The sequence below is a fragment of the Scyliorhinus torazame genome, chromosome 1, assembly GCF_047496885.1.
Source record: "Scyliorhinus torazame isolate Kashiwa2021f chromosome 1, sScyTor2.1, whole genome shotgun sequence".
NCBI lineage: Eukaryota > Metazoa > Chordata > Chondrichthyes > Carcharhiniformes > Scyliorhinidae > Scyliorhinus > Scyliorhinus torazame.
In genome coordinates, this window is record NC_092707.1 from 247,550,598 (window position 1) to 247,574,618 (window position 24,021).

General features: G+C 56.2%; 1 protein-coding gene across 2 annotated transcripts in view; it reads right to left on the reverse strand.

The window, feature by feature from the left end:
- morn2 (MORN repeat containing 2) overlaps window positions 1-24,021 on the reverse strand; it is a 129,181-nt gene that overhangs the window by 11,780 nt on the left and 93,380 nt on the right. For both annotated transcript variants that reach the window (XM_072504317.1, XM_072504312.1), the window contains one exon: window positions 18,142-18,278. In XM_072504317.1, the coding sequence (XP_072360418.1) occupies window positions 18,142-18,278 (137 nt within the window). The remainder of the gene's footprint in view (window positions 1-18,141; window positions 18,279-24,021) is intronic.

Genomic DNA, 24,021 nt, shown 5'->3' on the forward strand with positions numbered 1-24,021 from the left:
CCCGTGGTCAACAAATCAAATTCCGTTTGGAGGCTCCGTCGCTCCTTCAGCAGCCCCTCTTCAGGGGAATCCGCACACCTCCTATCCACCCTTAATATTTCACCCACCAACCTCTCCCTCTCCGTCCTCTCTCTCTTCTCCCTGTGAGCCCTAATTGAGATGAACTCTCCCCTAACCACCGCTTTCAGAGCTTCCCAAACCACACCAACCGGTACTTCCCCATTATCATTGGCCTCTATGTATCTCTGAATGCACCCCTGGACCCACCCACAAACCTCCTAATCTGCCAACAGTCCCACGTCCAATGCCACAGCGGGCGCTGGTCCCCCAACTCCAACTCCACTCAGTGCGGGGCGTGGTCCGAAATCGCTATGGCCGAATATTCCGTTCCCTCCACTCTTGGAATCAGTGCCCTGCTCACCACAAAGAAGTCTATCCATGAATAGGCCTTATGCACGTGGGAGAAAAAAGAGAACACACTGGCCACCGGCCTAGCAAACCTCCACGGATCCACTCCCCCCATCTGATCCATAAACCCCCTGAGAACCTTGGCCGCAGCTGGCCTCTTGCCCGATCTCGACCTGGATCGGTCCAGTACCGGGTCCAGTACCGTATTAAAGTCCCTCCCGACTTCCGGTGACGGCGGGCGGGAGGCGGCCGCACAATGGAGGGCTCCCATTCGGGAACATCATTTTTGGGGCTTTAAGCCCGGTCCCAGGGTCCACGGAGGCGGCAGAAGCAGGGAGAAGGCACGGAGGAGGCACAGTGAAGACACAGGAGGAAAAAAAACCCAAAGAAAAATGTCGAGGGTGAGCAAAAAAACGGCCAAAAAAAAAACAGCTGAAGGTCCGTCGGGGAGTGGAAAGGTCACCGCGGGGTCACCAAGGAAAATGGAGGCTGGAGCACCAGGGAAGGCCGCACTGCTTACGGCTGAAGAAATAACCAAGGTGATGGCTGCGGAATTTGAAAAGCAGTTGGCGCAGATTGCGAAATGCATGGAGACGGTGAGGAAGGAGATGAGGGAGGTTTTGAGTGTGCTGGTGGAAGAGGCGGTTTCCCCGGTGAGGACGGAGGTGGCGAGCGCAGTGGCGGAGGTGCGAGAGCAAGGGGAGGCGCTGAAGGAAGTGGAGGAGACGTTATTGCAGCACGGTGATCAACTTGCCTCGATGGGGAAAGAGATGCGGAAGGTGATGGATACTAACAAGGATCTGCGAGGAAAAATGGAAGACCTGGAAAACAGATCCAGGCGACAGAATTTGAGGATTGTGGGGCTGCCCGAAGGAGTTGAAGGACCGAAGCCGACTGAGTATTTTGCCACGATGCTGGCAAAACTATTGGGGGAGGGGGAGGATCCCTCCCGATATGAACTGGATCGGGCTCATCGGTCGTGGAGGCCTGTACCAAAGGCGAGTGCGCCGCCAAGGGCAGTGACTCTGTGCTTCCGTAGATACAGTGTGAAGGAGAAGGTCCTGAGCTGGGCCAAGCAGAAGCGGGTGGTGCAGTGGGCTGGAGCTGGTATACGTGTATACCAGGACTTTACGGTGGAGATGGCGAGGAGGCGGGCTGCCTTCAACCGGGTGAAGAGGGCACTGTACATTAGCAAGGTGCGGTGTGGCATTGTATATCCAGCGAAGCTGAGGGTGACTTACAAGCTCAGGGACTTTTATTTTGGAATGGCGGAAGCAGCGGAGGAGTTTGCGAAAGCAGGACTGTGGCAGAACTGACAAATTGAGGAATGGCCATGTGCCGATGTAACCTCATGACTGTATTTTCTTCTTTTTTGTATTACTGCGCGCGGGTGTAGAGACTAAAGGAGCCAATGTGGTATATATTTGGACAAGGGAAGGGACGGGACTTTCGCTCGAAATGAGGGTTCTTTGGGGTGTAGGTGGATATGCGGGGTTTGTGCTAAAAGGGGTCTTTGGGCTTTCCTAGGGCCGGGCAAGGGGGAAAGGGAGCTGGGTAAGATTAAGGGTGACTACGGGTAATCCCTGATTCCTTTTTTGTCATTTGTTTATGTAAACATGCGGGTTGAGGTTTGGGGGTTGGTGGGTAGATGGGATCGTTGTTATTATGGTGATTGACATATCTTGCTGATTATTGTTTATTGTTGATGGATGTAAATGTGGGAGAAAATGTGAAAAAGGAGGAGAATTTAAAAACATTTTTTAAGTCCCTCCCATTATCAGGCTCCTCGCCTCCAGATCCGGGATCCGACTCAGCATACGCTTCATGAACCCTGCACCATCCCAATTTGGGGCATACACATTCACCAGCACCACCCGGGTCCCCTGCAGCCTACCACTCACCGTCACATATCGACCCCCATTATCAGCCACAATATTCAGCGCCTCGAACGACACCCGTTTAGTCACCAGGATTGCCACTCCTCTATTCTTCGCATCCAGCCCCGAATGAAAGACCTGCCCCACCCATCCCTTTCTCAGCCTGATCTGATCCACCACTTTCAAGTACGTCCAATTATGTCATCATTGGCTACAGGAATAGTGCCAGAGGACTGGAGGACAGCAAATGTGGTCCCTTTGTTCAAAAAGGGGAGCAGAGACAACCCCGGCAACTATAGACCGGTGAGCCTCACGTTTGTAGTGGGTAAAGTCTTGGAGGGGATTATAAGAGACAAGATTTATAATCATCTAGATAGGAATAATATGATCAGGGATAGTCAGCATGGCTTTGTGAAGGGTAGGTCATGCCTCACAAACCTTATTGAGTTCTTTGAGAAGGTGACTGAACAGGTAGATGAGGGTAGAGCAGTTGATGTGGTGTATATGGATTTCAGCAAAGCGTTTGATAAGGTTCCCCACGGTAGGCTATTGCAGAAAATACGGAAGCTGGGGATTGAGGGTGATTTAGAGATGTGGATCAGAAATTGGCTAGCTGAAAGAAGACAGAGGGTGGTGGTTGATGGGAAATGTTCAGAATGGAGTACAGTCACAAGTGGAGTACCACAAGGATCTGTTCTGGGGCCGTTGCTGTTTGTCATTTTTATCAATGACCTAGAGGAAGGCGCAGAAGGGTGGGTGAGTAAATTTGCAGACGATACTAAAGTCGGTGGTGTTGTCGATAGTGTGGAAGGATGTAGCAGGTTACAGAGGGATATAGATAAGCTGCAGAGCTGGGCTGAGAGGTGGCAAATGGAGTTTAATGTAGAGAAGTGTGAGGTGATTCACTTTGGAAGGAATAACAGGAATGCGGAATATTTGGCTAATGGTAAAGTTCTTGAACGTGTGGATGAGCAGAGGGATCTAGGTGTCCATGTACATAGATCCCTGAAAGTTGCCACCCAGGTTGATAGGGTTGTGAAGAAGGCCTATGGAGTGTTGGCCTTTATTGGTAGAGGGATTGAGTTCCGGAGTCGGGAGGTCATGTTGCAGCTGTACAGAACTCTGGTACGGCCGCATTTGGAGTATTGCGTACAGTTCTGGTCACCGCATTATAGGAAGGACGTGGAGGCTTTGGAGCGGGTGCAGAGGAGATTTACCAGGATGTTGCCTGGTATGGAGGGAAAATCTTATGAGGAAAGGCTGATGGACTTGAGGTTGTTTTCGTTGGAGAGAAGAAGGTTAAGAGGAGACTTAATAGAGGCATACAAAATGATCAGGGGGTTGGATAGGGTGGACAGTGAGAGCCTTCTCCCGCGGATGGAAATGGCTGGCACGAGGAGACATAACTTTAAACTGAGGGGTAATAGATATAGGACAGAGGTCAGAGGTAGGTTCTTTACGCAAAGAGTAGTGAGGCCGTGGAATGCCCTACCTGCTACAGTAGTGAACTTGCCAACATTGAGGGCATTTAAAAGTTTATTGGATAAACATATGGATGATAATGGCATAGTGTAGGTTAGATGGCTTTTGTTTCGGTGCAACATCATGGGCCGAAGGGCCTGTACTGCGCTGTATTGTTCTATGTTCTATAGCAAAGTCTGCCTTCAGTCCCTTTAAGTGCGTGAACACCCGGGCCCTCTTGACCGGCCCGTTCAGGCCCCTCACATTCCATGTGATCAGCCGCAATTCCCAACGACCCAGGGCCTCCTGCCCCCCCTCCCCCTTCGAACGCGAGGAGCGGCCCATCCAAAACAGTACCTATGCCCGTTAAAACACACATATCACATCCAATCACCCCTTCCCACTCCTCAGCTTTCCCAAAACCCACAGCAAACTATTAGTTCGAGTCCAATTTTTCGTTCTGAATAAAGGTCCACGCCTCCTCCGCCGTATCACAATAATGGTGGTGGTCCTGAAAAGTGACCCACAATCGCGCTGGCTGTAACAGCCCGAACTTCACCCCCTTTCGGTGGAGAACTGCCTTGGCCCGGTTGAATCCTGTCCTCTTCTTGGCCAGCTCTGCACTCCAGTCTTGGTAGATGCGGATCTCCGTATTCTCCCACCTGCTGCTCCGTTCTTTCTTCGCCCATCTCAGGACGCACTCTCTGTCCATGAAGCGGTAAAACCTCACCACTACGGCCCTTGGCGGCTCATTTGCCTTAGGCCTCCTTGCCAGAAATCTGTGAGCCCCATCCAGCTCCAGGGGCCTCGGGAAGGCTCCCGCGCCCATTAGCGTATTCAGCATCGTGGCTACATATGCCCCGATGTCGGACCCCTTCACACCTTCAGGGAGACTCAGAATCCTCCTCGACCTGTTCTCCAGGTCCTCAAACTTTTCCTGCCACTTTTTATGCAGCGCCTCGTGCGCCTCCACTTTCACCACCAGGCCCAGGATCTCGTCCTCGTTTTCAGAGGCTTTCTGCTGCACCTCTCTAATCGCCGTCCCTTGAGCCTTCTGGGTCTCCACCAGCCTCTCAATCGACGCTTTCATTGGGGCCAGCATCTCTGCTTTCAGCTCCACAAAGCAGATTTTCAGGAACTCCTGCTGCTCCCGCGACCACTGCGCCCACGTTACCTGGTCTCCGCCTGCCGCCATCTTACTTTTTCGCATCCGTTCTCCTCTCTTCTCCAAGATCACCTTTTTGGTCCACTCCATGCAGTGCTGGGGGAACCTTACTGCTGCCTTCCCACACCGGGAATCGTCATCCAAGTGCCGCTGAGGCTCCTCAAGAGGGCCCAAACGTCCGTTCACGGCGGGAGCTGCCGAAAGTGCAACCTACCCAGGCATAGCCGCAACCGGAAATCCATGGGATGAATGATGATGACAACCCACTTTGGGATGAGCTCCGCATCATTTGACAACGTCTGACTCCTGCCCAGGGTGACACTTTCCACCGTCCACGTGGGTGATCCCTGCAGGTACGCTGGTCATTGCATCACAAGGTTCCACCGATTAATTGGAGTGATGGAGGTGGGGATGCTGGCTGAACTGCGGCTTCCGAGCCAAGCCCACCCCCAACGCCCACCAATTCCCCCCGTCACCCCATACCATACCCCCTGTTTGGCCAGCCTAGACCAGTCCATCCCTCACACCCATCTGACAAAGCACTGAGGCAGGTTTTATCATTGTGCACAGGTGTTTAATGTGAAAAAACATATATATAGGTACGTGCCCTAATCTCTATCACTGAACTGTGCCCATGACCAGTGCCAACTTAACTGGTGTCAACTTTTCTGGCCTTATGGGCCATAACGCTACACCTAGGTGAATCCCCAGATGTTACATCAGGAGTGGAGGCGGCATGCTGTGATTCGTGGCCTGTGACCTGGGTCCCCTTTGGTGGGCGTCTTCTGCGGCCACCGGGCCTGGATGGGCCGGGCTGCTGCTCGGGTGTCCCAGGTGGCGTGGTTGCAACCTGTTCTGCCCGCTGCTCACCAGATGCGTCAGGTACAGGAGGGGTGGGAAGGTGCTTTGGTGTCCCAGCACCTCCCCTGGGGAGTCCTCGGCATGGGCCCCATTACCTCCTCCTCCCTCGGGGCGCCTAATGGCCCCGGGCTACTTCACGGGACGGGGGTGTGAGCAGAGCTATCCAATGAGGCTCCCCCGCCACCTGATATTGCCAATCCTGGAGGCCCGTTGCCATCTCAAACAGGGTCTGCGTGCTCGTGGCCATGTAGCACAGGCAGTGGACCACCATCGTCTGGGACTGTGCCCCATCATGCTGTGAATGTGCCGCCACCTTTTGGGTCTGTGCCATATTAACCAGTGACTGCACCATCTCCCTCTAGAACTGGGCCACCTCCCTCTGTGTCTGCACCACGTCAGGCAGTGCCTGGGCAATGTCACCGATGCTCTCAGCTATGGCCCGCTGTGACTGGACTATGCTCAGGAGCGCCACTGCAATGTCCAGGTGGCTCTGGGCCTCCCATTGCCTGCACAGATTGCCCCGGGCCTTGGACATGCCGATACATAGCCAAAACCCTCGCCCCTAAGGCCTGCACCACCTTGTGGGGTTTTAGCCTGGTGGCACACATGGACTGCACCACCTCCTGCTCCTGCACGTGGTTGGACTCCTCCACCTGAGCCTTAGGATGCTGGATGCTCGCTGACAACCCCTCATGTAGTCCCTGGCTCTGCGACAGCATTGCCACGATTGATGAGTCTGTCTGTTCCAGAAGCCCAAAATCCATCTAGGCAGCTAGTCCCTGGGGTCAGCCTACCCTCCGACTGTTCCTACCTCCACCTGCTCCTGTCCCAGGAGCCTCTTCATGAAAGTGCCCAATCGATGTGAGTGTCTCTGGGATGGTGGAGAGTGATGGAGACAGCTGTGATGGGAAATCATCAGACTTGAGCTCTGGGGTGTTCTGGGTCTTGGGTTTATGGCACGTGTCTGTGTCGGTGTCCTCATCGCTGCTCAGCACCTGGGACTCTGGATGTGGCTGGGGACACCAAAAGGGCCCGCCCCATCACCAGCTCCTGCAAGACACAAGACAAGACGCATGGTAAGACCTCTCCTCCACGGTGTCCAGCAGGGTCTCAAACTCGGTGTCCGTAAAACGGGGTGCCACTCTCCTTGCTGCCATCATATTGGCTTGGATGGTGTGGGTGGGGAGTGCAGTGTGTATATGCAGCTGTAGCCTGTCAGCCTCCTGACCATCAATCGTGAATTTGGTGAATCCAGCACCGTTTATCATTGGAATGATTATGATCCATGTGGCGCCGGTGCTTGCCCCTCAACGGTCGCTGAATTGATCCAGGTGCGGCACCAGATTTGCTGTTGTAGAACTCAGCGAATCCTGTCCCGGTGGCCCAACGCGCGCAAAGAATCATCGGGGGGGCCGTGCTGGCGCCAATTCTCCATTCACTGGAGAATCGGCGGATCGGGGTCGGAGCGGCGTTGCATGAATCGCGCCCCCCCCCCCGGCGATTCTCCGACCCGGCCTGGGGTCGGGGAATTCCACCCATGATTCTTAAAATCTTTCCCATTGACTTCAATCTTGTCTTTTTGTCTATTCATCTATTATGCTGCTTTCTGTGAGTTTTTGAGGTATTGAAATATTGTGAAAAAGCTGCGTGCATAGTAGATATTGAAACTATGGGTGGGATTGAACAGCCATTCATGCGCTGCGGCACAGCGTGGCCGATAGAAGCCGGGAGACCACGTTCCTGGGATCTATCTGGCTTGCAATGCCTCACAAGATCTTGCGAGACGTTGTGATGTAAATCCTGTCCAGTGTGGGCGGGATCACTTTTTAGCAAATCTGCATATTAGAGCGAAACAGGTGGTCTCACTTTAATATGCAGTTTCCCAAGGCGTTGGGATCTATCGCCTTCGCCTTGGAGGCCTTGGTGAACGCTGTTCAGTACTAGTCTCCACAAATGGGAACCAGACAGAAAGGCATTTGTGGGGGTCTCCCAGGGGAATGGAGGCCCCCAGGTGCACGCCCTTTGGGCAGGTGGTACTCTAGCACTGCTGGTGCCACCCATGCACCACCAGCCTGGCACTGCCAAGGTGCCGAGGTGGCACTTCCAGCTGACAGGCACACCGCCAGGTTGGCACTGCCAAGGTGCCACGCTGGCATTTTCTGCATGATGGCAATTGGGCCGCGGTGTCCAGCGTGTGTGTTGGAGGGGTGCGGGTGCCTTGGGACCCTCCCAGAGTGCATTAGGGCTCCAGATATCAATCTCTTGCTACACTGAGGAGCTCTGGTGAGCAGAGCTTCTCAGTGCACAAAATGGGGATATGTGCGGTTCGGCCGCGCATCCCCGCTGACGCTCCCGATCTAGCCCGGGGTGCCGTTTTATAGCATTGTGTTTTTCGACGCTGCGAGCTAAACGCGCTCACTATGGGACTTTGTCCCCATTTAGTTAAATCCCGCCCTATATTGTACTGGGAAGCAGTAATCATCAAAATCTTCAGATTTGCTGACCAAAAAAGCACAGGTACAATTGTGAACCATTTAGTCTTTGTCCTCCGGCCTGTGGCATACATAGACGCTTGAGAGCTCCAATGCTACTCACTGACAGTGAAGACCTATCGTTCAATAATTCCACTTTGTTGTTCAGCAGTCATTTGACCTTTCTACCCTGTGAAATTACTCAAAATTAAATCCAATAACACCCCTTGTATGAAATAATTATATTCAATAATATCATACACCCAGGTAGGTGAAAGTCTTCTTCTTTTCCTTCTACAGATAAAAAATAACTTGTGCAGTTTATTTGGGTACAAGTATTGAATCGTTCCACAAATAAAAATTTACTGTCACCTTGTCAATCTAGTGAAATGTGTAGAGTATGTTCATGAGGGCTGAGGCAGTCACTAAAATCAGTGTTATCAACTGCACAATGTCATAACTACTGGGAAATTTTCCTGGCAAATTAGCAATATTTCATGATGCTGTTAAATTAAAATTTGTACTCTGTGGTTTGTTTAATAGTTGTGGAGGGATCACCCATAGGCTACATACAAACTAACACTGCATTATATTGTTTCTGCTCTTAATACTAATGACTCACATTGCTTATATATCGGATAATATTTGTAACTAGGGGCGAAATTCTCCGTTATCGGCGGAAACTCCGCCGATCGGCGCAAAAAACGGCGCAAATCCCACTTGCGTCACGTCATAAAAATGGGCCGATAGTCTGCGGCCCGAAATGGGCTAGCAGCGACGTAACGGGATCCGCGCTTGCGCAGTGGTTCACGCCGTGCAGCGTCATACGCGCTGCACGGCGTGACGGCTCATAAGGCCGCGCAGCTCCCCCCCACCCGACCGGAACAGCCGACCGCAACACCCGACTTGATGGCTGGCCGTCGCTCAGCCCCGAGGTTCGAGTCACGCGATGTGGAGGCGCTCCTGGATGCGGTGGAGCAGAGGAGGGACGCCCTGTATCCCGGGCACGGCCGCAGAGTTGCCCCACGCCACAGCCGGCGTCTGTGGAGGGAGGTGGCAGAGGCCGTCACCGCTGTGGCCCTAACACCACGGACAGGCACCCAGTGCCACAAGAAGGTGAACGACCTCGTCAGAGCAGGCAGGGTGAGCGTCCCCCATATCCCCCATATCCCCTCTCCCCCAAATCCCCCCCTCCCCCATATCCCCCCCTCCCCCATATCCCCCCCTCCCCCATATCCCCCATATCCCCCCTCCCCCATATCCCCCCCTCCCCCATATCCCCCCCTCCCCCATATCCCCCCTCCCCCATATCCCCCATATCCCCCTCCCCCATATCCCCCATATTCCCCCCTCCCCCATATCCCCCCTCCCCCATATCCCCCATATCCCCCCTCCCCCATATCCCCCCCATATCCCCCATATCCCCCCTCCCCCTTATCCCCCATATCCCCTCTCCCCCAAATCCCCCCCTCCCCCATATCCCCCCTCCCCCATATCCCCCATATCCCCCCTCCCCCATATCCCCCCCTCCCCCATATCCCCCCCTCCCCCATATCCCCCCTCCCCCATATCCCCCATATCCCCCATATCCCCCATATTCCCCCCTCCCCCATATCCCCCCTCCCCCATATCCCCCATATCCCCCCCTCCCCCATATCCCCCTCCCCCATATCCCCTCCTCCCCCATATCCCCCCTCCCCCATATCCCCCATATCCCCCTCCCCCATATCCCCCCTCCCCCATATCCCCCCTCCCCCATATCCCCCCTCCCCCATATCCCCCATATTCCCCCTCCCCCATATCCCCCCTCCCCCATATCCCCCCTCCCCCATATCCCCCCTCCCCCATATTCCCCCCTCCCCCATATTCCCCCCTCCCCCATATCCCCCCTCCCACATATCCCCCATATCCCCCCTCCCCCATATCCCCCCTCCCCCATATCCCCCATATCCCACCTCCCCCATATCCCCCATATCCCCCCTCCACCATATCCCCCATATTCCCCCCTCCCCCATATCCCCCCTCCCCCACATCCCCCATATCCCCCCTCCCCCATATCCCCCCCTCCCCCATATCCCCAAGTGAATCCAGCCCTAACCTTAACCTCTGCAATGCACGTGCAACCGATGGCGTGCATTCATATACCTGCCTAACACTGTTGCCTTTTACCCCTGCCACCACCCCCCCGCCCCCCCCAGGAGAAGCGCACACACAACAATAGGGAGCATGTGAGGACTGGAGGAGGGCCCGCTGATGAGAGGCCACTGACCGTACACGAGGAAAGGGCCCTGGAACTGGCTGGCGGACCTGAGGACCGAGAGGTTGCTGATGCAGAGGTCGGGGCCCCACGAGCAAGTGAGCCACCAACAGCCCGTCCCCATATCCCCCCTCCCCTATATCCCCCTCTCCCGTATCACCTGATCACTGCCTGATGTCTAACCATGCATGCTTCATTGTGTATCGCAGGACCAAACGTCCAGGCACCCATCCCCGCAGATGCAGACCGCCCGCAGGATGCCCCTCGGAGACCACGGGAGACGGAGAGACCCGCACCCTCCAGCATGCGACGCCCGCAGGATGCCCCTCGGAGACCACGGGAGACGGAGAGACCCGCACCCTCCAGCATGCGACGCCCGCAGGATGCCCCTCGGAGACCACGGGAGACGGAGAGACCCGAACCCTCCAGCATGCGACGCCCGCAGGATGCCCCTCGGAGACCACGGGAGACGGAGAGACCTGGAGCAACAGGGAGACGACACCCCCGTCACGTGCGGGAGCGACCACCCAGCGATGAGGGGGGCAGCCACAGGCCCCCGTCACATCCGAGCCAGGACACCACTACCCAGGGCACCACTATCCAGGACACCCCTACCCGGGACACCACTACCCAGGACACCCCTACCCGGGACAGCACTACCCGGGACAGCACTACCCGGGACAGCACTACCCAGGACACCCCTACCCGGGAAGACGAAATACCGGACAGTGACTCAGAGTGGATGGGTGGAGACGAACCCCCACCCCAAAGTGCCATGGACTCAGAGTGGGACGAAGAGCACGACACAACGCCACTGCTGTCACCAACACCCTCCACCATCGCAGAAACACTCACCACGGTTGGGCACTTTAGTGATGAGGCGTCTGGTACACTCACTGGTGCGCACAACACAGCCGTCCCGGTACAGCAGGTGGAGGTAGGAGCAGCAGAGGGACCGGGCGGTCGGAGGGCAGCCCAGGCCAAGCGAACATCTGCCGCCCAGATGGATCCCGGGTTCCTGCAGTTACCACACCCACACATAGATCCGATGCAACCACCGACACGGAGACGAGCGAATAGGGTGACGGGTGGCTTGCGGCGGCTGCGGTCGCAGGTGGAGGAGTCCACCCGCGTCCAGGAGCTGGGAGTGGTCCCGGTCATGCGTGCCACCCAGGCTGACACCGCACGGGTGGCGTCCGCGGTGGAGGCAATGGGTGCGACGGTGTCAGACATGGGGAACGGTTTGCGAGGCCTGGGGCCTTCCGTGCAGGCGGCGTCTGTGGCCCAGGAAATGGCTGCCCTCTCACAGGAGGCCATGAGCCAGTGCCAGCGCCAGATGGCAGAGGCGCTCAACGCCATAGCCCAGTCTCAGCAGGCCATGGCCCAGTCTCAGCAGGCCATAGCCCAGTCTCTGCAGGCCATGGCCCAGTCTCTGCAGGCCATGGCCCAGTCTCAGCAGGCCATCGCTGAGGGCATCGGCGCCAGTGGCCATGTGCGAGCTGGCGTCGCACTGTCGCAGACAGGGTTCGACAACCCCCTGGGCTCCATGGCTGCAAACCTGCAGACCCCTGTCGATACCAGCACGGGCCTCCAGGACTGGCAGCGCCAGATGTCGGGGGCGCGTCGGATGGCCAGTCCGTTCGCATCCCCCACCCATGTAGAGGCCTGGGGGCCATCGGGCACCCCGAGGGAGGAGGAGGTGGTGTGGTCCGTCCCGGCTCCCTCTGTAGGGGAGGTCCCGGTACACCGCGACACCTCGGACTCCCCCCCTTCCGTCCCAGGTGCATCGGGTGGGCAACGGGCAGGACAGGCTGGCAGCTCGCCATCCCAGTCGCCCGGGCCGCAGCCTGGCCCATCTAGGCCAGGACGCCCCAGGAAACGGCCGCCAAAGGGATCCAGTGTCAGAGGGCAGGAATCACAGGAGTCCACCTCCAGTTCTGCTGTACCGTCTGGGGAACCACGTAGACGTAGTCAAAGGGCCCGTAAGGCCAAACAATTAGACACTGAGTAAGTTGGCACGGATGCAGGGCACAGATGAGTTTTAGGCGCTAGGGCACGTGCATGAACTCCTTTGGTTATTAAAGTCAATGTTACACCTACCGAAGCTGCCTTTGTGCTCTGTCCAAAGTGTGCGGGGGTGTCATGTACGTTGAGCGCAAGTGTGTGTGTGAGGGGTGGTCTTACCTCAGCCCCAGGTGAGTCTGCCCCCTTCCCCCTGGGCCGCCATCAACATCCCCCGGGCAGAGGACGGGACCGTGCGCTGCAGTGTCACAGCCGCATGCAGGGATGGTCCGGGTGGATGGTGGTACTGTGGCCATGGGTCCGACATAGTCCAACGATGTAGAGCCAGGAGCTCATCGGAGGCGGGTTGTCATCATTCTCCATGGCCTGCGATAGACACGCGTCCACCCGCAACTGGGTGAGCCCGGCCCGTTGTGCCGCCGGTGGATCGGCAATTGGGAGTGGGGGGGGTGGTGTGCATGCGGGTGGGGTGTGTGGGGTTGGGGAGGGGGGTGAGGGTGCTGGGTGGGTGGATGGGTGGGGGGTGTGGGTGGTCGGCTGTTGTCATGGTGTGCGGTCTGTGGCCATACTACCCGATTCCCACGCCCATCTAGTCAGTGAAGCGGGCGGCTATCAGTCTGTCCCGTGCCCGCTGGGCCAGCCGGTAACGGTGGACAGCCACCCGTCTGTGTCTACCCCGTCTGCCCTGACCATTGCCCCCATCCCCCTCATCTGGGGAGGACTGGGCCTCTTCCTGCTGCTCCTCCACTCCGCCCTCCTCTGCCTGCGGCACATCGCCCCTCTGCTGGGCTATGTTGTGCAGGACGCAGCACACCACAATGATGCGGCCGACCCTATCTGACCGATACTGGAGGGCGCCCCCAGAGAGGTCCAGGCACCTGAAACGCATCTTCAGCACGCCAAAGCACCTCTCGATCACTCCCCTTGTCGCTACATGGGCATCATTGTAGCGGTTCTCCGCCTCATTGTGTGGCCTCCGTATAGGCGTCATCAGCCACGATCGCAATGGGTAGCCCCTGTCGCCCAGCAACCAGCCCCTCAGCCGGGGATGGCGTCCCTCGTACATGCCGGGGATGGATGACCGCGACAACACGAATGAGTCGTGTACACTGCCTGGGTGACGGGCGCAGACGTGCAGGATCATCATGCGGTGGTCGCAGACCACCTGTACGTTCATCGAATAGGTCCCCTTCCTATTAGTGAACACGGCCCTGTTATCTGCAGGTGGCCGCACGGCGACGTGCATCCCATCGATCGCGCCCTGGACCATGGGGAACCCGGCAATGGCAGAGAAGCCCACGGCCCGGGCATCTTGGTTGGCCCGGTCCACGGGGAAGCGGATGTAGCGGTGCGCCATGGCATGAAGGGCATCTGTCACTGCCTGGATGCACCGATGCACCGATGTCTGCGATATGCCGGACAGGTCCCCACTCGGTGCCTGGAATGACCCCGTTGCATAAAAGTTCAGGGCCACCGTAACCTTGACGGACACGGGGAGAGGGTGTCCCCCGCCAGTGCCACGCGGTGACAGGTGTGCCAGCAGGTGGCAGGTGTGTGCCACGGTTTCCCGGCTCATCCGGAGTCTCCTCCTGCATTCCCGGTCCGTGAGGTCCTGGTATGACTGCCGGGGCCGGTACACACGGGGCGCCCTCGGGTGCCTCCGTTGCCGTGGGGCCGCGACGTCCTCCTCCCCCTCCTCGTCCTGTCGGTCAGGTGTCCCTCCAGCCTGGGCGGCTGCCGCCTGCCCCTCTGCGGCAGCCTGCGCCGCCTCTCTGGCACGCTCCTCCTCCTCCTCCTCCTCCTCATCCAGGGCAACATAGACATGAGCGGCTGCCACCACGGCGGCCAACATCGCTGGATGGTCTGAAAACATGACGGCCTGGTGGGGGGGGAGGGGAACGACGACATGTCATCATTGCCCATATCCCCTCCTCCCCCCAGCCAGGTGGCATGGACCGCATGGGTCCAACTGTTGGAGGCTGGCACCTGGCCAGGTGGACCAACTCATTTGCCCTCCCATCACCCACCCCGGCACGGCCCCCTCCCCAACCTCCACCCCAGCACGGACCCCCCCCCCCCCAACCTCCACCCCAGCACGGACCCCCCCCCAACCTCCACCCCGGCACGGACCCCCTCCCCAACCTCCACACCGGCACGGACCCCCCCCCAACCTCCACCCCAGCACGGACCCCCCCCCAACCTCCATCCCGGAATGGACCCCCTCCCCAACCTCCACACCGGCACGGACCCACCCCCCCAACCTCCACCCCGGCACGGACCCCCTCCCCAACCTCCACCCCGGCACGGACCCCCTCCCCAACCTCCACACCGGCACGGACCCCCTCCCCAACCCCCAACCTCCACCCCAGCACGGACCCCCCCCAACCTCCACCCCGGCACGGACCCCCTCCCCAACCCCCAACCTCCACCCCAGCACGGACCCCCCCCAACCTCCACACCGGCACGGACCCCCCCCCCCCCAACCTCCACCCCGGCACGGACCCCCTCCCCAACCTCCACCCCGGCACGGACCCCCTCCCCAACCTCCACACCGGCACGGACCCCCCCCCCAACCTCCACCCCGGCACGGACCCCCTCCCCAACCTCCACCCCGGCACGGACCCCCTCCCCAACCTCCACACCGGCACGGACCCCCTCCCCAACCCCCAACCTCCACCCCAGCACGGACCCCCCCCAACCTCCACCCCGGCACGGACCCCCTCCCCAACCTCCACCCCGGCACGGACCCCCTCCCCAACCCCCAACCTCCACCCCAGCACGGACCCCCCCCAACCTCCACCCCGGCACGGACCCCCTCCCCAACCCCCAACCTCCACCCCAGCACGGACCCCCCCCCAACCTCCACCCCGGCACGGACCCCCTCCCCAACCCCCAACCTCCACCCCGGCACGGACCCCCTCCCCAACCCCCAACCTCCACCCCAGCACGGACCCCCCCCCAACCTCCACCCCGGCACGGACCCCCTCCCCAACCCCCAACCTCCACCCCAGCACGGACCCCCCCCCAACCTCCACCCCGGCACGGACCCCCTCCCCAACCTCCACCCCGGCACGGAACCCCTCCCCAACCTCCACCCCGGCACGGACCCCCTCCCCAACCTCCACCCCGGCACGGACCCCCTCCCCAACCTCCACCCCGGCACGGACCCCCTCCCCAACCCCCAACCTCCACCCCAGCACGGACCCCCCCCCAACCTCCACCCCGGCACGGACCCCCTCCACAACCCCCAACCTCCACCCCGGCACGGACCCCCTCCCGGCACTCCCCCGGAGCCCAGCCTACTCTAACCCCCCCCCCTCCCCCGCCGCACACACACACAAGCCGAGACACACCTCTCCTCAGGCAATCAGTCTGCGGCCACGCCATTTCCTGCCCAGAGCCAACCCCCCAGGCCGTCACTCACCTCCTCGCTGGTCGGCGTGAGCCTGGAGCACCGGGTCACGCCGATGAAAAGGAGGTTTGATTCACGTCGACGTGAACGGTCATCACGTCGACGGGACTTCGGCCCATCCGGAAGGGAGAATATCGGCAGGCCGAAAATCAGCTGCCTTGCGCAGACCCGTGACATTCTCCGCGGCAGCGGCGCCATTAACGCCCCGCCGACTTTTCTCCCTTCGGAGACTTCGGCGGGGGCGGGGGCGGGATTCACGGTGGCCAACGGCCATTCTCCGACCCGGCGGGGGGTCGGAGAATGACGACCTAGATGTCAACAATGAGTGTTATCACTTTACTTTTTAAAAATTCATTTATGGGATGTGACGTCGCTGGTTAGACCAGCATGTATTGCCCATCCCTAGTTGCCCTTCAGGGGTTAGTGAGTTGCCTTTTTGAACCGCTGCTGTCCTTCAGGTGTAGGTACACCCACTGTGGTGTTCGGGAGGGAATTCCAGGATTTTATCCCAGTGACTGCGAAGGAACGGCGATACATTTCCAAGTCAGGGTGGTGAATTACTTTCTGTGATTGTGTGATGAATTGGTGAATCTTGGAAGGGGAAAAAGTATCATGTGTGATTGAGGGCAAGGATTAAAGTGGGGAATATGGGGCCCAGAAACAGGAGAAGCACCAGGGTCCATGATCTCTCTTCTTGGTCCTGGTTGCAGCAGACGTCACATAAAGTGTTCGCAACCAAAGTACATCGGACATCATTGATGGACCGGGGTCATAGTCCATGGTGTGAAAGAAAGTTGAACATGCTGGACAGTGTTGAGGGCTGCAAGCCTATCGATGTGAAGCATCAGCAGCTCTACTAGGTCTCTGCAGGTGCATGCAGGAAAGATGTTTACCTTTGGCTGGGGTATCCACAATGACAGATCACAGTCTTGCATGAATAATAAGTTATCTAGGACTGAGCCTTGTAGGAGTCTCTTTGATTGGTGGGCCGGGAGTGGTTGCTACTCAGCATCCCATAATGCAAGTGGTGCACTCGAACACTCTAAGGCCATCCTGACATTGCCTTTCACTCATCTGTAGACAGTTATACCGCCTTACATATATCCGCGGTTGGGCCAATGCTCGCCATTGCAGTGGACCCTGGTCACCAGCATCCTGGCCTTCTTAAGGTTCCGCTGCCTCTTGTTGTTTAGGTCATTGCTCCTCCAGCTCTGCTCCACCCTTCTACCCAACCCTCCCATTCCAACCTCCACCTACCCTCGATGTTCAGCATTTGCTCCACCCATTTGCCCTTTGCCTGCCTCCCATGCCCAGCCTTTGCTCCATCCTTCCACTGTATCCTTTTCCATCTTTGGAAATAAAAAGCTGGGTATCAGTAAAATGAAAACTCAACCAGGTCACTAATGTCCTCTACGGAAGGAAACCTGCCAACCTTACCTGACCTGACTAATGCATAACTCCAATCCAACATGAGAGTGATTGATCCTCAGCTGCCCCTGAAATGGCCTAGCAAGTCACTCAATTACATCAAAACTGGCAACTAGGATTGGGTAATTAACATTAGCCTTGCAATGCCCAATTAATTAATAATTTAAAAAACATGAATAAAGTAAGGTGCTTGCACTTAATAGACCAGATTCTACAGTATGGTCAAACACGGAGGCAGTACGTCTAAACAATAAATAATAACCATTTTAAACCATTCATTAAACTATTCTTTACCTGTATCTAGTAAGCATGTTACCCACTTTTAAGCTGTGAGCAGAGGGCATGGAACTGTGATTCAACCACTCATGTTGTTTATAGTGGAGTAGATACAATTCAGGGTTGCCAAACTCCAAGATTGACCTGGAGTCTCCAGGAATTGAAAGATTAACTTTGAGGACAACCAGGGAGAAAAATCATGGTGGCACTGTAAAGCAAATAATTTTCTTTCAAAACTTTTGTTTATCAATTATTAAAATGTGTAAGTTTGCAAAGAAAAAACAAACTGGGTGACTCTTGATTGTTAGTCAATTGGATAGTGAAGAGTCTGTTTGCTTTTCAATCGGCACCATGACAATGAACAAACTGGATGACCAATGGAGAGAGCATGAAGTACATCCAACCAGAGTTGGCAACTTACCTGCATCTGTGTCAAACTATTCAAGCATAGCTTCTCCTCCAGCTAAATAACCAGGTCTATTTTAATGTTTAGAGTCACTCACTTGTTCTCATTGAAGCTTCCAATATATGTTAACTTATTTGGCCATGTATAGATTCCTGTTCCATGGAATTTGTTGTCTTTAAATTCTCCTTCATATATCGCACCTGATGGATGCTCCAGTTTTCCCGTGCCATTTATCTTTGAGAAAGAAACACAAAACTCTCATGAAGGTAATCTACTATATGAAGTATATTACAAAATTGCTATTGAATAATGTACTGGAGGAACATTGTAGGTCATCAGCTCTTTGAGCCTCTCCATCACAATCAATTAGTTCATGGCTAATCTGTCTCTTGGTCGGGATTCTCTGATCCCGCAGCCATGTTCTGACGCCGGTGTCAAAAACAACGCGAGCCACTCCGGCATCACCGGGCCTCCAGGCTCAGGTATTCAACCCTTCCTAGGGGGCGAATAAGGTGCCGGAGTGGTGTCCGCTGCTCAAATGCCGGCGCGCCACGGCCGGCACGGGTCCACGCACGCACGCCATGGCCAGCGCGAGTCCGCGCATGCGTGTGGGTTTCTGTCTTCGCGCCAGCCCCCAGGCAATATGGCGAAGCCCTAAAGGGGCCCTGTGTGGAGGACCATAGGCCCCCCACGGAACAAGCCCTCCCACCGATCGGTAGGTCCCGATCGCGGGCCAGGCCACCATGGAGGCCCGCCCCGGAGTCGGATTCCCCCCCCCCCCGCCCCCTCACCAGGATGGCCCCTCGCAGCCAGAACTCTGAGGTGCCGCCGGGTGGGACCATACGTAACCCTCACCGGCGGGACTCGGCCGAATTTGGCGGGCACTCAGACCGTCGAGGCGCGGAGAATTGCTGGGGGTGGGCGCTTTCAACGACCCCCGACCGGCGCGGCGGCAATCCTGTGGGCGCCCAAGAATCAGTGCTGGTGAATCGGCGGGTTGGCGTCGGAGCGGCGTGGTGCGATTCTCCCGCACCTCCCAGCGTTGCTCCGACCCGGCGCGGGATCGGAGAATCCCGGCCCTTATCTTCACTGACCCAGCTTGGTTCCTTGCCTAACAAAAATCTATCACTTTCAGTTTTGAAATTTTCCATTGGCCCAGCCTCTCAACAACCCTTTTGTTGTGTTCTGTGGCCTTGCTGCAGCAATGATACTCACAGAACTGTTGATGAGTTACTTAGAACGATGATTTATTATTTTACACGTGGAAGGATAACATGCAGAATGCTGTACAGACTAGGTTGCTCCGGAACTACCCGATGTGTGACTGACCTTGTGGACGTCTTACTACCAACTGATCAGTCCGCCACACCACGTGACCAAGGTCCAACGCCATCAGCTGGTTGGGGGTCGCATTGCTGTCTGCGTACAATCTTACTCACAGATATATCTCCACATCCCCCTTCCTTTGGAGATGTGAACATTTATACATTGAGACATCCTTTGTCATACATAGAATCATTATTTGCAATATCTTTCAATACATGTGACATGTACCTTCACAGAGTTTACCTCAGTTTCAATTTACATAACATGTTGATTTAACTTTGCTTTAATTTATATATGTCTGTTACAAGTGTCCTTTGTGGAGACTTCCGGGTGCGGCGATGACCAGCTAAGTCGCACGTTTCGGCAGCTCCCTGTGAAACGGACTTTTGGGCTCTTGACAGGAGCCCCAACGGCAATTTTAACGGCTAAAAACACCGTGCGGTAAACCAGAAGGGTGTTCCCCCTGGACACGGATGGAAAAAGGAGAGGAAAGTGGCCGGATTGCAGCGGATCCTTTGGAACAACGGCAAGGAAGGCAAGCAGAAACCAAGATGGCGTCGGAAGGTGGTAGTTTCATATGGGGCCCTGAACAACAAGAGTTCTTGAAACGCTGCGTGGAGGAGATAAAAAAGGAAATGAAGAAAGAGTTGTTGGCCCCGATATTACAGGCGATTGAAGGGCTGAAAGAGGAACAAAAGACCCAGGAGCAGGAGCTTCGGGTCGTGAAGGCGAAAGCAGCAGAGAATGAGAACGATATACAGGGCCTGGTGGTGAAGTCGGAGATACAGGAGGCACACCAGAAACGATCTGTGGAGAGGTTGGAGGCACTGGAAAACAACGCAAGGAGGAACAACTTGAGGATTCTTGGCCTTCCTGAAGGTGTGGAGGGGGCGGACGTCGGGGCATATGTGAGCACGATGCTGCACTCGTTAATGGGAGCGGAGGCCCCGACGGGTCCGTTGGAGATGGAGGGAGCATACCGAGTTATGGTGCGAGGATCGAGAGTAGGAGAAACTCCCAGAGCCATAGTGGTGAGATTCCTCCGTTTTAAGGATAGAGAAATGGTCCCTGGATGGGCGAAGAAAACTCAGTGTAGTAAATGGGAGAACGCGGTGATCCGCGTTTATCAAGATTGGAGTGCGGAGGTGGCGAGAAGGAGGGCGAGCTTTAATCGGGCCAAAGCGGTACTTCACAAAAAGAAGATAAAATTTGGAATGCTGCAACCGGCAAGACTGTGGGTCACATATCAAGGGAGGCACCACTACTTTGAGACGGCGGATGAAGCGTGGACTTTTATTGTAGAAGAAAAATTGGAATGATTGGATTATGAAAATGAACGTTTGGACAAAGTGGTGGGGCGAATGGGGGGGGGGCGAAGAGGGGTTTTATGTTTTAATCCTGCGGTATGGTAACTTTTCTTTCTCCCACAGGTGGTGATGGGGGGAGGTGGGGAGGGAGAGGAGATGGGGCGTTGGCCATGGGAGGCGGGGCCGAGGGAGAGGCGCGGGCTTGGTTCCCGCGCTATGATAATTATGGCGGGAATAGAGAAGCAGGAAGGACGGGGCGTCGCACGGTGCGAGCCGCGATCACGGGGGGAAGCCGAGGTCAGCCAGAGTTTGCTGACTTCTGGGAGCAACATGGGGGGAGTAATTACGCTAGCGGGGGGTCTAGCGGGGGGGGGAGGGGGGAATTACTGGGTTGCTGCTGCTGGGGAAAGGGGGGAGTGGGTACGGGAAAGGATGGGCGGGGGGGCACCGTCTGGGAGAGATACAGCTGCGTGGGAACTGGGTGAGAAGCTGGAAAAAGATGATGGCTAACCGGCAAGGGGGGGGGGGGGGGGGGGGTGGGAAGCCCCCCAACTCGGCTGATCACGTGGAACGTGAGGGGGCTTAACGGGCCGATAAAGAGGGCACGAGTACTCGCACACCTTAAGAAACTTAAAGCAGATGTGGTTATGTTACAGGAAACGCACCTGAAACTGATAGACCAGGTTAGGTTGCGCAAAGGATGGGTGGGGCAGGTGTTCCATTCGGGGCTGGATGCGAAAAACAGGGGGGTGGCTATATTAGTGGGGAAGCGGGTGATGTTCGAGGCAAAGACTATAGTGGCGGATAACGGGGGCAGATACGTGATGGTGAGTGGCAAATTACAGGGAGAGATGGTGGTTTTGGTAAACGTGTATGCCCCGAACTGGGACGATGCCAACTTTATGAGGCGAATGTTAGGACGCATCCCAGACCTAGAGACCGGAAAGCTGATAATGGGGGGAGACTTTAACACGGTGTTGGAACCAAGGCTGGATAGGTCGAAGTCCAGGACTGGTAGGAGGCCGGCAGCAGCCAAGGTGCTTAAGGTTTTTATGGAGCAGATGGGAGGGGTGGACCCGTGGAGATTCAGTAGACCTAGGAGTAAGGAGTTCTCGTTTTTCTCCTATGTCCATAAAGTCTATTCGCGCATAGACTTTTTTGTGTTGGGTAGGGCATTGATCCCGAGGGTGAGGGGAACGGAATATACGGCTATAGCCATTTCGGATCATGCCCCACACTGGGTAGACTTGGAGATAGGGGAGGAAACAAGAGGGCGCCCACCCTGGAGAATGGACATGGGACTAATGGCGGATGAGGGGGTGTGCCTAAGGGTGAGGGGATGCATTGAAAAGTACTTGGAACTCAATGACAATGGGGAGGTTCAGGTGGGAGTGGTCTGGGAGGCGTTGAAGGCGGTGGTTAGGGGGGAGCTGATATCAATAAGGACACATAAAGGGAAGCAGGAGAGTAAGGAACGGGAGCGGTTGCTGCAAGAACTTTTGAGGGTGGACAGACAATATGCGGAAGCACCGGAGGAGGGACTGTACAGGGAAAGGCAAAGGCTGCATGTGGAATTTGACTTGCTGACTACAGGCACTGCAGAGGCACAATGGAGGAAGGCGCAGGGTGTACAGTATGAATATGGAGAGAAGGCGAGCAGATTGCTGGCACACCAATTGAGGAAAAGGGGAGCAGCGAGGGAAATAGGGGGGGTGAGGGACGAGGAAGGAGAGACGGAGCGGGGAGCGGAGAGAGTGAATGAAGTGTTCAAGACATTTTATAAAAAATTGTATGAAGCTCAACCCCCGGATGGGAGGGAGAGAATGATGGACTTTTTGGATCGGCTGGAAATTCCCAAGGTGGAAGAGCAGGAAAGGGTGGGACTGGGAGCACAGATCACGGTAGAAGAAGTGGTGAAAGGAATTAGGAACATGCAGACGGGAAAGGCCCCGGGACCGGACGGATTCCCAGTTGAATTTTACAGAAAATATTTGGACTTGCTCGCCCCGCTACTGACGAGGACCTTTAACGAGGCAAAGGAAAGGGGACAACTGCCCCCGACTATGTCAGAAGCAACGATATCGCTTCTCTTAAAGAAGGAAAAGGATCCGCTACAATGTGGGTCCTACAGACCAATTTCCCTCCTCAATGTGGATGCCAAGGTCCTGGCCAAGGTAATGGCAATGAGAATAGAGGAATGTGTCCCGGGGGTGCTTCATGAGGACCAAACTGGGTTTGTGAAGGGGAGACAGCTGAACACGAATATACGGAGGCTGTTAGGGGTAATGATGATGGCCCCACCAGAGGGTGAAACGGAGATAGTAGTGGCGATGGATGCCGAGAAAGCATTTGATAGAGTGGAATGGGATTATCTGTGGGAGGTGTTGAGGAGATTTGGGTTTGGAGAGGGGTATGTTAGATGGGTGCAGCTGTTGTATAGGGCCCCAGTGGCGAGTGTGGTCACGAATGGACGGGGATCGGCATATTTTCGGCTCCATAGAGGGACAAGGCAGGGATGTCCTCTGTCCCCATTACTGTTTGCACTGGCGATTGAGCCCCTGGCGATAGCGCTGAGAGGTTCCAAGAGATGGAGGGGAATACTTAGGGGAGGAGAAGAACACCGGGTATCTTTATATGCGGATGATCTGCTACTATAGGTGGCGGATCCAGCGGAGGGGATGCCAGAAATAATGCGGATACTTGGGGAGTTTGGGGATTTTTCAGGGTATAAATTGAACATGGGGAAGAGTGAGCTGTTTGTGGTGCATCCAGGGGAGCAGAGTAGAGAAATAGAAGACCTACCGTTGAGGAAGGTAACAAGAGACTTTCGTTACCTGGGGATCCAGATAGCTAAGAATTGGGGCACATTGCACAGGCTAAATTTGACGCGGTTGGTGGAACAGATGGAGGAAGATTTCAAGAGATGGGATATGGTAGCATTGTCAATGGCAGGGAGGGTGCAGGCGGTTAAGATGGTGGTCCTCCCGAGATTCCTCTTTGTGTTTCAGTGCCTCCCGGTGGTGATCACGAAGGCTTTTTTCAAAAGGATAGAAAAGAGTATCATGGGTTTTGTTTGGGCCGGGAAGACTCCGAGAGTGAGGAAGGGATTCTTACAGCGTAGTAGGGATAGGGGGGGGCTGGCACTACCAAGCCTAAGTGAGTATTATTGGGCCGCTAATATTTCAATGGTGAGTAAGTGGATGGGAGAGGAGGAAGGAGCGGCGTGGAAGAGATTAGAGAGGGCGTCCTGTAGGGGGACCAGCCTGCAGGCTATGGTGACAGCCCCATTGCCGTTCTCACCAAGGAACTATACCACGAGTCCGGTGGTGGTAGCTACACTGAAG